A 12574-nucleotide genomic window follows, 5' to 3' on the forward strand; every position below is an offset into this window, starting at 1 on the left:
CCGCTGTCTCCCCACAAACCAAAGCCCCTTCCCAGAGGAGCAACAAGCACCCATCACCCAAGAGAGACCCAAAAGTCCTCCACCGGAGCCAGGAGACAACCCTGTCCTGCCAAATCCCGGCCTTGTGCCTTTCCACCACTCTCTTTGCTCAGCCTGAGATGATCGTTCCCAGCACGGTGCCTGTGGCAGTGCTGGGGCTGTGAAAGTGCCATACCCCATCGCGGTGCCGGGACCCTCGGTTGCAGTGGCTGCTTCCCAGGAAGCGCCTGCAGTTCCTCCCTTTCATCTCCTGCCTGGCAGCAGATTAAAATTTCATCACTTCAGCGGCAAAGAAGGTGCTGGGGAGGAGCAGGAGCTGGAGCAGCCTGCGCTGAGCTCGGTGCCCACTCCTCTCACGCAGAGGATCTCAAGCAACAGAGCCAGGATTTGGGCACAGCCGTGCAAGGGTGGCTGCCGACCAGGCTCCTGCATCCCTTGGGCTCCCACTCGCCAGAGCACGAGGCTGGGCAGGAGACTCCATCGCGCGTGGTGCTGGGCTGTGCACCGAAGCGGGACCACGAGCCCTCAGCTCTAAGGCAGATGCAGCCGAACCGGCTCCAGCTGCTGCTGAAACGCAAAGCCGAGGTCACAGCAGGATGTGCCTCCATGCTACCGGCAGCAACGTTTCCCTTCATCGGTACCGAGAGCCCCAAATCCCCTGGGCAGCCGCGAGATGAAGGGATTGTCACACAAAACCCATCACTTTGCAGCCAGCCTGCCCGGCCGGCCCTGGAAGGTGCTGCCTGTGCTGAACCCCATCCTGTGCCCCCAGCAAACCCCAGCACATGGGATGGATGGTGTTTTGTCCTGGTTGCTCCTGGCAGATGCAGGAGGACTGGTCCCCATCATCCCGCTGCCTCCCAGGCTCCCACGAGAGGGTTTTTGATGTGTTCTGGTATTTTTCCAGAGGCTGAAGACAGTTAACACCATAATTCCTGGGTTTTTTCTTTCTCCCTTTCCAAATAGGAATCATTTACACTTTTCCAGCGGTGTGACGTCTGTCATCCTCTGCGGGTTCCCTGGGGACATCGCCACTGCGCTCAGGTCCCCTCCAGTGCCTCAGGTCCCACCTGCCTCCAGGTGCATGGGGTGGCCCTTGCTGTATTTGTTTCTCTGTCCCCTCTCCTTTCCCACACCAAGTGGGGCCTTTTGGGGTGTTTCTTTTGGGGTCTCCTCTGGGCTCCTCTTGCCTTCCCGTGCAGTGCGGAGCCTCCTCCAGCTCCCAGCCCGTACCGGCACATCGCTATTCGAGTCACGCAACTCCCATCGCGCGTCCCCAGTGTGCCAATTAAGTCACAGCTCTAATTACGCACTTAAGGCTTGCCAGTCGCTCCTCTTCCTTCTTGCATCACCAGACAGACACCTGGGAGACCACCAGCTGTCCCCCTCCCATCCCACCTCACCCTAAACACATCGGGGTGGGCTCTGGCAGGAGCCAAGTATGAAAACCATGTACCCGTGACACAGAAAACTGTCCCTAAATCAGCCCTGTGTGGTAGGACCATTGTACAGGTCCATTTTTGGCCCAAGCTCCCTCGTGTGCAGCCTGTGAGGGAAATGGAAGTGGTGTGTGGAGACGCTCTGGATGTCCCCAAGAGGGACAGTCCCAGCCGTAGGGTTCCCAGGGGACAATTGTGGGACAGAGGGATATTGGTAGATCCAGGAGACTTTGTGCTGCTGCTCCCAAGGAGATCCTGGCCCCCCCAGAGCTGCAATTGTGCCCCAGGAGCAGCTCGGTCACCCCAACTATTGCCTGCGCTCCATCTCAGACATCACCCAGCAGCGCATCCGTCACTGCTCAGTGGGAACTGTGGGGTGCCGGGGGTGCTGTCGGGGTATGGTGCGTGCTGTCAGGGTGCGGTGGGTGCTGTGAGGATGCGGGGGATGCCAGGGGTGCTGTCAGGGTGCTGGGGGTGCTGTCGGGGTGCGGTGGGTGCTGTGAGGGTGTGGTGGGTGCTATCAGGGTGCGGTGGGTGCTGTCGGGATGCCGAGGGTGCTGTCGGGGTGCGGTGGGTGTTGTCGGGGTGCCGGGGGTGCTGTGAGGGTGCGGCGGGTACTGTCAGGGTGCAGTGGGTGCTGTCGGGATGCCAGGGGTGCTGTGAGGGTGCGGTGGGTGCTGTCGGGGTGCGGGGGGTGCTGTGAGGGTGCGGTGGGTGTTGTCGGAGTGCCGGGGGTGCTGTCGGGGGTGCTGTGAGGGTGCGGGGGTGTCGGGGGTCCCGGTTCGTGCCCGGTGCTGCTCGCAGCCCGGTGCTACCGAAAGCCGCTGCTGTCACCTGCTGCCACCCCGCGGCGGGACCGGCACCGCGCAGCGCCGGGGGGGGCGCAGCCGAGACACCCCCCCCCAAATCCCCACGGGCCCCCCGGGAGGGGACCCCCACCCACCCCAAACCCACGCCAGACGCGTCCCGCAGGGTCCTCCCGAGGGGCCTGGGGCTCGGTGGGGGTGGCCGCGGGGGGAGCGGGATCCCCCGGCTCGGAGCCCCCCAGCTCAGAGCTCCCCGGCTCCAACCCTCTCGCCCAGGACCCCTAAAACCCGCCGCCCCGGTTCCGTTGCCCCCCGGGTCCCCGCGGCTTAGATGGGACGAGATGCCACGAGAGGGAGCCTGGGGCTCGTGCGTGGTGGTGGCACTGGTGGCACTGGTGACAGTGGTGATGGTGTTTAACCTCTCTGATCCTTGGGGAGGGCGGGGGGAAAAGGGCCAAGGCCCTTTCTCCAGCACCAGACACCCCAGTCTCACCCATTCCTGCAGCAACAGGGATGTGACCCCCCCGAGATGGCGGTGTCACCTCCACGGCCCTCGAGCCCCATGGTGGGACACAGCGGGGAGGAGCTGCAGCCCCCAGCCAGCCCTGGGCACCTGCAGTGCTGAGCCAGTGGCCCCAAACCGTAAAACTGGGCACCAAGATGCCCACAGGACACCCCCCTCCCACCTCTGCTGCAGCTGCCCCCATGGCCATTGATACAGCTGGGGACCCACTTGTGCCCAAACTGCCCCAAAATACATCCCAGATATGTGTCACGGCACTGCTGAACGTATGTGTCCAGGTGCCAACACCTGTGTGCCCCGCGAGGACCAGGACATGTGTCCCCAGGAGCCTCGACCTTGGCTGCCTGCACAAGGTGAGCTGTACGTGGCAGTGGGGGCATCACAGGGACGTGGGGACGTGGGACAGAGCCACCCCATTACGAAACGTCCCTGCACCCCCACAGCGCTAAGTCAAGATTTAGCGAGCCAGTAGCTCCTGATCCAGATGAGATCGGGCATCACAAAGGGCTTTGTATTCCAGGAAGCCTATTAGAGATTTAAATTATACAAATGGGCTTTTTTACCAAAGATCCTCATTATCTGGGCATTTGCTTTTAATCCACGGCTATTCCTGCAGCCCCCGCCACAGCTCCGCTTACCTTCCCCGCGTCCTCCGTGGGGCCGTGCGTGGCGTGGGGACAGGACAAGCTCAGTGTGGTCCCACAGGGAGGGGTCTGCAGGGTATCAGGGAGACCATGTTTGGGTTTGCTGGTCCAACCGGGGGCTGAACCCCTCTTGCTTCACCCCCTCCCGTCCCAGCTTGTCCCAGTGCCCCAGCAGGCTGTGGGGATGGTCCCTGTTTGGGTTTACTGGGCACTAACCCTCCCTAGGGCACAGTCCTGCAGCACCCACAGCTGCCCCGGCCATGTGTGGGCTCCTCGGCATGCAAGGATGTCCCCATGGGTATATGGGGTGGGCCAGGCTGGGACAGACAACACTGGACCCCAAATCACCAAAACCCCTGAACATTCCGCCATGATGTGCCAGGCCCTGGGCACCGTCAAGCCCTGATGGCTTGGGGACAGCAGCCAGGGCCACACCAAAGCCGACACAGGCTGTCCTGCACGCCAGGGAGCCACAGAGCCCTGTGACAGGGCACAGGGACATGGTGATGTCCCCTTCCCACCCTGCCCTGCCGCAGTGTGGAGCTTTGGGGGCTGCACGGCTGCTATGACAACACAGGAAATTCCTGCAGAAATCCCCAGGAGGAGGTTGAGAAGGAAGAGAAAGGAGGAGGAAGAGGAGGAGGGGGAATCTCCCAGCCAGGGCACCACCAGCACTCCATGTCTCTCCAGTGGGATCCAACCCTGAGCCTGCTCTGCTCCCTGTTTTGGGGCTCTGACACCCCCAGGGGACAGTCCCACACCCCCCATGACACAGCTGAGCCCCCAAACCAGCCGATGGGAGCATGAGCCCAGCACCACTGCAAGGAACAAGGGGCGATGGAGGGGGCTGTGAGCTGAAAACACACAGGGCTTGGGGTGGAGGGGATGAGGAACCAAAGGGGATGAGCAACCAAAGGGGATGAGCTGGGGGTCTTTTGTCCCCAACCCCAGGGACCCTGTAAGTCAGTCGGTGTTTGATGGCAAAGCACAGCACTGCCCATGCCCCCCGCATCCCGTATTATCCTCTTTCTCCCTCCTGCAATCCCTGCCAGCGCGTGGGATTAGGTGGGTTTAGGGCCGGGGGTGAGATGGAAATGGGATGCTTTCAAATCAGCCTGCGTCACTTGTGCCCTCTGTCACTCATGCGGAGGGGGATTAAAATAGATATGAAGATTATCGGAGGGGAAACAGCACCCCCACCTTGGGGGCCTGACTCTTCCCCCCAGCCTCAGCACCACTGCAGATTTGGGGATCACCTGTGGGAGCTGCTCAGCTCTGGCCCCCCAGGTCCCTTCGCCAGCCCGGTAGCAGTTTGGGTAAGTACTGCTCATTGGTGTTTCAAAATGTGCCCATGGATTTTGGCCACATTATCAGGGCTGGTCCCCATGTCCTGCCCCACTTTGGGTTGGTGTTTTAGGTCTGGAGCTGCCAGGTCTACCTCGATGGGCACCTGCAGCCCCTCTGTCTCACTGAATTCAGTGCCCAGCAGATTTTGGGGTGAATTAGCCCCATCCTGGGTGTCTCAGGTGGTTCTCATCCCTCCAGCTCCCCATTCTGCAGCCATCCCTGCCCCTTCCCTGTTCCCCCCAGGCTGGTGACAGGGCTGTGGGTTTAATCACTTTATGCATGTTTATTTGTGTAATTTGGAGAAGAGTGCCTCTTCCTCCCATCTGCCCCTGCCATCTGCTCCCCACGATGTTGCTGAACAATCCTGGGCTCTGCAAATGGATGGAGCTGGTGCAGGAGCACAGGAGAACCTGCTGGTGATGGCAGCTCCTTAGAGCCAGCATCTGTCTCCACCGGAGCCTTTTCCCGGTGCTGCCGAAAGCTGCTTTGCTCCAACCCCTGGAACGAGCGAGGATGCTGGGATGCCACACCACATTGGCCCCTGGCTGCGTGCTGGGCACACTCAACCCAAAATGTTCTGTTCCAGCCCCAAAACAGCTGGCTTGGCACCTTCTTGGACAGCAGGAGGGTGATGGCTGAGCCTGTGCCTGGGAGCTGGGGATGCCCAAGACACACATGGGGGGTCCCCACAGCCCCTGGCTCTCCCTGTCTCTATGGGGAACCCCTGGCCCATGTCCTGGGGCAGCAGCTCTTTCTGAGGGGACAGGATGAGGACAGGCAGGGGTGGCACATGGAGAGAGTATCAATGATCCCAGGGCTCCCAGTGCTCCTGGTGCCCCAACACTTCCCAATGCTCCCAGTGCTCCTGGTGCTCCCAGCGCTCCCCATGTTCCCACTGCTCCCAGTGCCCCAGGACCTCCTAATGATCCCAGTGTTCTCAGTGCTCCCGGTGCCCCAACACCTCTCAGTGATCCCGGTACTCCCAGTGCCGCAAGACTTCCCAATGATCCCAGTGCTCCCAGCATTCCCAGTGCTCCAAGACCTTCCAGTGCCCCCCAGTGCTTCCATTGCTCGTGGTGCTCCAAGATCACCCAATATTCCCAGTATCCCCAGTGCCCCAAGACTTGCGAGTGTTCCCAGTGTTCCCAGTGCTCCCAGAGCTGCCCCAGCCCTTACCGGTGCAATAGGGGTCCCCCCTCACCCCATCCCGGCTGCGGGGGGGACCAGGCGCTACACCCCGAGCCCCTGGAGCTGGGGGTGCGTCTGCCCCGGGGGGGCCCGGGGTGCGTGTGGGCTCCTGGGGGCGCTGCTGCCGGTGCCCCCCCGGAGCCGGTGCCCCCGGTGCCCCGCCGCGGGCCGGCGCTGCGGCGGCACAACCGGCACAACCGGCGGCCGCTCCCGGGTTGCGGTGTCGCACGGCGGCGGCGGCGGCTCGTCCCCGGGCAGGTAGGAGGTGGTGGGGACGGGAGGACCCCTGGGGGGGAGCCGGGGGTCACGGGGGGACGGGGGGACCGGGGCACCGGCACGGACCCAGCCCCAGGGCACGTCCCCTCCCGCCGGCGGCTGCAGAGCCGCCCCCGCCCCGCCGCATCTCGCCGGGGGTGCCCTGTGTCCCCCTCCGGCCCCGTCACAGCTTTCTGGGGGTGTCTGCTAACCCACCCCTCCTGGGCGACCTTTCCTTGGGGGTGTCCCCGGTAACCCCTCTTTCTCTGGGGGTGCCCAGTTTGGGGGAAATCCCCTGTAGCCCTCCCCGCTCCGGGAGCACCTTCTCATCTTCCCTGGGGGTGCCCAACCACCCTCCCCGAGGTGCCCACTTTGGGGGAGTCCTTGGAAACACCTCTCAGGGTTCTGAGCCCCCCGCAGGCTCCCCTCCCAGCAGTGGGAGCTGCCCTGGGTGGTGGGGAGGGGACACAGCCCCCAGTTGGGGGGGCTGGGGGTCGTGCTGACCCTGGGGGGGGCTCTGGCTGGGACCTTCAGGTGGGGTGAGGAATTGCAGAACCTCCCCTGAGCTGCTGAAGTGGAGATGGAGCTGTGGTGGGGGGTGATGGACAAACACTGGGGGGTCCAGCCCTACTGGGCTGCTCCTCTTAGGGAGTCCTATTTGCCCTGTGATCCCAAAGGATGGGGGGTTTGAGGGTGCTGGATCCCTTCCCTACAGTGGGTGCTCCAAGCACTGAAACCCCCCATGTGCCTGTGAAGCCCCCTCAGGGGCCAAACTCTCCTCCCATAGGGGTCACAACACAGCCTGGGATGGGGACAGTGGGTCAGGGTCCCCTCAGAGACCCCAGTGTGGGAATCTGGGGCGTGTGACTTATGCTGGACACCCACCCCGATCTCCTCCCATCCCTCTGCACTCCTGGGGGGTGACCCCGGCAGGATTGGGGTGCGCTGGGTTCCCCAGGGGTGTGGGCACCCTGAAGCAGGGTGGGGGTCCCGAGCAGAGATGCGCAGCCCCCGGCGCTCCCCGGGGCTCCAGTGCCAGCCAGAGGCATCAAATATTAACAGAGGAGCCAAAAATATCCCTCCTCCAAGGGAGCTGACCCAAATCCAGCCAGCCCCGCAGCTGGGCTGGACCAGGAGCCCCTTCCCCTCCTCCAGCCTGCTCTGCCCTGCTGATACCACCTATATATCGCCTATATATTATGCAAATGAGCTATAATGGCTTATTACGCAAATGCGAGGGGGCTGGTGCTGCCCAGTGCTGGGTGGCCCCTGGGGCTGGTCCTGACGGCTCAGAGAGGACAGCGGCATGGAGGAGACAGCATCGGTGTCCGTGTCCGCCCGGGTGTCTGGGGGCTGCCAGGGAGCGCTGCCCCATCCCTCTCTCCTCCTGTAGCACAAAGGGACCCCCAGGCGCCTGTCCCACTGCAGCGCTCGTCCCCCGGCGTGTCCCAGCAGCATGGGGAAGCAGAACAGCAAACTGCGCCCTGAGATGCTCCAGGACCTGCGGGAAAACACCGAGTTCTCCGAGCTGGAGCTGCAGGGCTGGTACAAGGGCTTCCTGAAGGACTGTCCCTCCGGCATCCTCAACGTGGAGGAGTTCAAGAAGATCTACGCCAACTTCTTCCCCTACGGCGACGCCTCCAAGTTTGCCGAGCACGTCTTCCGCACCTTCGACACCAACGGCGACGGCACCATCGACTTCCGAGAGTTCATCATCGCCCTGAGCGTCACCTCCCGCGGGAAGCTGGAGCAGAAGCTCATGTGGGCCTTCAGCATGTACGACCTGGACGGCAACGGCTACATCAGCCGGGAGGAGATGCTGGAGATTGTGCAGGTACCGGGCTCCCTCGCCGTGTTCCTGTGTGTCACCCTGGCTGTGCCCTCCAGGATGTGGATGGGTTGGGGATGTGCACCCTGCGTTACCCGCGGCACAGGGTTTGACAGCGCCTGGGACAGAGCTTGTTGGTGTCTGCAGAGAGCTGCACGCTGAGCTCTGCAGCTGCAGGAATGAGTCTATCCTGGGGCATCCCTGTTTTGGGGACATCCCTTTGTCACTCCCCGGCTTTGCTGGGAGCTAACACTGCCCATAGGCTGATCACACGGGGGGTTGTTAAGCCCCAGCCCCATCCCCAGGGCAGCAAACCCCAGAGCTCTGTCCCTGTCACGGGTGTGTGATGGCACCTTGAACCCACCCTCATCCCGACTCCCTCTCCCAGGCCATCTACAAAATGGTCTCCTCCGTGATGAACATGCCCGAAGATGAATCGACTCCGGAGAAAAGGACGGAAAAAATCTTCCGACAGATGGATACTAATAACGACGGTAAATGAGAGGAGCTGGAGGGGATTAAGGGAAAGGTCTCATGGCTAAATCCGGGGGGGCTGAGAAGGAGCTGCACGCGCGCTGATTAAATGGCTCATGTTGGCTGGGGGGGCTCAGGGGGCTCCTACAGCCCCAGGGGGCTCATCCTGGGGAGTGGATGTTTGGAGCATGTGCTGGTCCTGCGTGTGCGCCCAGGACGGGGTGGTGGGTGCGAGGCTGAGCCGTGTCCCCCCGCAGGGAAGCTGTCGCTGGAGGAATTCATCAGAGGTGCCAAGAGCGACCCGTCCATCGTGCGCCTGCTGCAGTGTGACCCCAGCGGTGCCGCTCAGCTCTGAGCCCCACGGACCCCTGCAGCTCCCCACGGCCCCCCACAGCCCCACGCCACCCCCTGACCCTGCAGACGGCCACTGCCACTGTCACCTGCCCGGCCTCACAGTCCCCACCGCTGTGTCCCCACAGCCCCGCATGGGGAGAGAGCTGGAGCCTGGACGAGGCTGGGATGACGGGGAGCCTGGTCCCCATTGCCAGGGGCTCCTGCACTGGCTTAACTGGGGGGAGAATGAGGCAGCAGCTGCCCCAGTGAGGATGGTTCCCCCCAACACCAGGGGCTTGGAGCAGGGGGACAACTCAGCCCAGTGGGAAAGGCTGGTGACAAAGCCACAGCTGCATCTCCAGTGGGCATGGGGACATGGCCCAGGGGCCAATGACCCGGTGGCTCGGGGGCCCTCCAGCACCCCCACGCATGCACACACGGCCATGGGGCCAGGCCAGCCTCCTCCCCACAGCCCCACGGCCGGCACACGGGTGGGGGGTGAGGGGACGGGATGCGCTTCTGGTCTTTTAATACCTGCAGAATAAAGTTTGTGTCAGTGCAGCCGGCGGTGGGAAAGGGGCCATCAATGCAGAGGGGGCAGTTCTTCCCTGCAGTCTGGATCCAGCCTGGCTGTCCCCATCGCTGCAGCCCCCAGTGATGCGAGGCCATGGGGATGGGCTCATGTGTCTTGGCTGGTGGCATCCAGGGGACAAGTCTGCCTGATAGCCAGGCTGGAGGGCAGCCGGGTCCTGTCACAGGGTGTGCGGGTGCTGGGACAGGGCCAAGGGACATCCGTGGGGTCACTTCTGGGGACCTGCTCAGAGCCAGGCGGTTTCCACGCTGTCCAGCCTCAGCAAGCCCAGGCACTGCCCAGGGTCGGGGATCTGCTCTGGGGCTGCCTGCAAGGAGACCTACAAGCCAGACACACCACTGAAGAGCTTTGGGTGGGCCACTCCTACCCCTGCCTGGAGCCCCCAAGCCCAGATGGGTCCATCCCAGCCCCGCACGGGTCGGTGCTGAGCCTGGGGACCAGGAGTCACCTTCCTCTGGCGCAGCCCGCGGCAGCAGTGGCCGAGGCGGAGGAGGTCGAGGGTGAGCAGGAGGCAGCGTATGCCGAAGACGATCTCCATCAAGTCGAGCAGGAGGGAGATGGTCCAAAGGGACAGCGTGGAGCTCTGCTGGGACACAGGGTGTGAGGTCCCCACATGTCCCCCCATCTCCAGTGCGGGGATCCACAGCCCACTGCAGACTCACATAGACACGGGTGGGATCGAAGGGGCAATCGTGAGAGATGGGGGCGAGGGTGACATCGGCGGCGGTGCAGGGGGACAGCAGCGCCCGGCCCTGGCTGCGCAGCGTCAGCGCGATGGACGCGGCCACCCCCAGCAGGCAGGACAGGCAGCCCAGGCTGCTGCCGGCGCTCAGGGCGAAAACCACCCATTTCTGCAGGAGAGGAGAGAAGAGGCAGCGCGGAGAGCGCGGCTGTGCATGGCCGCCCGTCCAGGCTCCCTCCTGGGGACAGTCCCCGAGTGAGGGGACGCAGTGGCTGCACACGTTCCATGGGGTGGTCACAGCCTGCTGGGTGCTGGGTGAGGGGCCAGGGGGAGCTTACAAGGGCAGCAGGGCCGAGGTAGCGGGACAGCATCAGGGCAGCTATTCCACAGGAGATGGTCTGCGAGGAAATCCAGAGACGTCACAGATGCATGGTGCCCACTCTGGGGCCACCGGTCCCCTTTCCCTGCTGACACTGTCCCTGAAAGCTTATCCTGCCAGTTCGGCATTGTGGGGGGCAGCACTTATGTCCCCCGGCCTCCGCCCAGGAGCAAGTCCCTGCACATTTAACCCTCCCGGTTTTGTGCTAGAAAGGCTTATTTAGAACAGGGGAGATGGAGCAGAGTCCATCTTGCATCCCACCCTGCATCCATATCACACCCACCTCACACCCTCCTGCATCCCACCCTGCACCCATATCACATCCATCCCACACCCTCCTGCATCCCACCCTGCATCCTGACCACAACGACCCTGCATCCTCCTGCATCTCACCTCCTGTCCCCCCTCCACACATCCACATCCACCCCATCCACCCCCCCACACCTCCCTGCACCCGGGGTACCAGCAGCGCGGAGATGACAGAGGCAGCGTTGGTGACGCCGTACTGCAGGGAGGTGGCATCCCGGGGGCTGACCACAAAGCGCAGGACAGTGCCATGGACGAGGGCGCTGGTGATGAAGTTGAGGTGCCCGATGATGAGGAGGATGAGCCCCGTCTTCATGAGGACCCTTTGGTGGCTGTTGGGATCGAGGTGCCCTGAGGCAGAGGGGAGAGGAGGACTGGGCAAGGAGGCTGCATGGTGTGGGGTGACCAGCACCGAGTTGTCCTTCCCGCCCTTATACCACAGGCATGGGACATTTGGGGACAGCCCCAGAGGATGTACGCCGTGCTGGTGGGAGAACAAGGCAAGAGGTGATGTGGTGGCAGCTGCCAGCAGCCCAGGTATGCAAACCACCGCTCCAACCGGCTCTCCTGGGGCTGGGCTGGTGGCACAGGCATCCCGGTGGGGACAGGAAGGGCTGGGGCTCCCAGAGCGATGAGGAGGCTCTGGGAAGAGCAGCTGCCCTTAAACGATAGCTCCAGCGCTGGGTTTCAGCACTGCCGGGCTGTTCTCCCGCTGGGATGCACCCTGAGGCCACTGTCCCCATGCACCCGTGTCACCCGGTGCTCAGCCCAGCTCCATCCTCACCCCACTCCACCCTGCCTCAGTTTCCCCTGCGGGAGGGCAGTGCTGGAGCTGCGGGCAGGGCTGGGCCACCTTCACCACACCACAACCAGACTCACCCACTTGACACATCTTCACCGGGCTGGCATCAGGCCACCAGAGCCCCTCGGTGTCCCCAGGTTGGTGGCTGGATCCTTTGGGGTCCCCACATGGCTGGGCAGGGCCAGGACAAGGACCAGGACCAGGACCAGGCTGCAGGAGCTGCTCACCAGCTGCACCCCACTGCTGCTCCTGTTCCTGTCGGACCAGCTCCCCAGGACGAACAAGGGGATAACTCCACCTTCCACAGCCCTGTCCCCACCCCTGGGCTCCCCTCGATGCCGAGCGCGGCTGTGCCGTGGGACCCCGTGCCACACCGTGCCGATACACCACACCGTGCCGATACACCACACCGTGCCCATACACCACACCGTGCTGCCTCATCCCCTTCCCCATCGTCTCCACCTCCCCAGCACGCTCAGGTTGGGCCACACCGTCAGGTTCTGAGGATCCACCTGCAGAGAAGGAAAAGCAGAGAGGTCAGAGGCTGCTGACTCCCCAGAAGGTGACTCAGAGGAGCCAGTTTGGTGACAATCGCCCTGATGAGGCTTCCAGGGAAGTCACTGATAGCGAGACAGCAAAAGCTGGGGACAAGGGCTTGCCGAGGGGGCTGCGGGACAGCAGTGCAACTCTGTTCACACCAAGAGGGAGACCCTTGCCAAGAGATGCTCCCCACAAAGCTCATTTACAGCAGCGATTTAATTACAGGGACATCAGTGTAGGCTCTCAGGACTGGGCTTGGTCCAGGTAGAAGCTCAGAGACACGTGTCCCTCATCCCCACCTGAGCCCCAGCCCAGCCCTCAGCCTCCTCGGATCCCACACGGCCCACAGCGCTGGGACTTGGGGTCCCATCCTTCCCCTTTCACCCTGCACACAGCC

General features: G+C 63.2%; 2 protein-coding genes across 2 annotated transcripts; one reads left to right on the forward strand and one right to left on the reverse strand.

Moving 5' to 3' along the window:
• Window positions 1-6172: 6172 nt before the first annotated feature.
• Window positions 6173-9437, forward strand: HPCA (hippocalcin). The gene is made up of 4 exons (XM_065857230.2): window positions 6173-6244; window positions 7635-8075; window positions 8458-8563; window positions 8801-9437. The coding sequence occupies exons 2-4, from the start codon at window positions 7698-7700 to the stop codon at window positions 8896-8898; spliced, it is 582 nt and encodes a 193-aa protein (XP_065713302.1). The 5' UTR covers window positions 6173-6244; window positions 7635-7697; the 3' UTR covers window positions 8899-9437.
• A 122-nt stretch (window positions 9438-9559) lies between these two features.
• Window positions 9560-11727, reverse strand: TMEM54 (transmembrane protein 54). The gene is made up of 6 exons (XM_065857391.2): window positions 11715-11727; window positions 10993-11186; window positions 10489-10548; window positions 10131-10319; window positions 9917-10051; window positions 9560-9787 (listed from the first exon to the last, which is right to left on the reverse strand). The coding sequence occupies exons 1-6, from the start codon at window positions 11725-11727 to the stop codon at window positions 9695-9697; spliced, it is 684 nt and encodes a 227-aa protein (XP_065713463.1). The 3' UTR covers window positions 9560-9694.
• Window positions 11728-12574: the final 847 nt, after the last annotated feature.

The sequence above is a fragment of the Patagioenas fasciata genome, chromosome 25, assembly GCF_037038585.1.
Source record: "Patagioenas fasciata isolate bPatFas1 chromosome 25, bPatFas1.hap1, whole genome shotgun sequence".
NCBI lineage: Eukaryota > Metazoa > Chordata > Aves > Columbiformes > Columbidae > Patagioenas > Patagioenas fasciata.

Coding starts and splice junctions, on each gene's coding strand:
- HPCA (XM_065857230.2), top strand. CDS start 7,698: ATGGGGAAGCAGAACAGCAAACTGCGCCCTGAGATGCTCCAGGACCTG. Junction 8,076..8,457: donor AGATGCTGGAGATTGTGCAG/GTACCGGGCTCC, acceptor TCCCTCTCCCAG/GCCATCTACAAAATGGTCTC. Junction 8,564..8,800: donor GATGGATACTAATAACGACG/GTAAATGAGAGG, acceptor GTCCCCCCGCAG/GGAAGCTGTCGCTGGAGGAA.
- TMEM54 (XM_065857391.2), bottom strand. Junction 10,549..10,992: donor CTGTCATCTCCGCGCTGCTG/GTACCCCGGGTG, acceptor ATTTCCTCGCAG/ACCATCTCCTGTGGAATAGC. Junction 9,788..9,916: donor GCGGGCTGCGCCAGAGGAAG/GTGACTCCTGGT, acceptor TCTGGCTTGTAG/GTCTCCTTGCAGGCAGCCCC.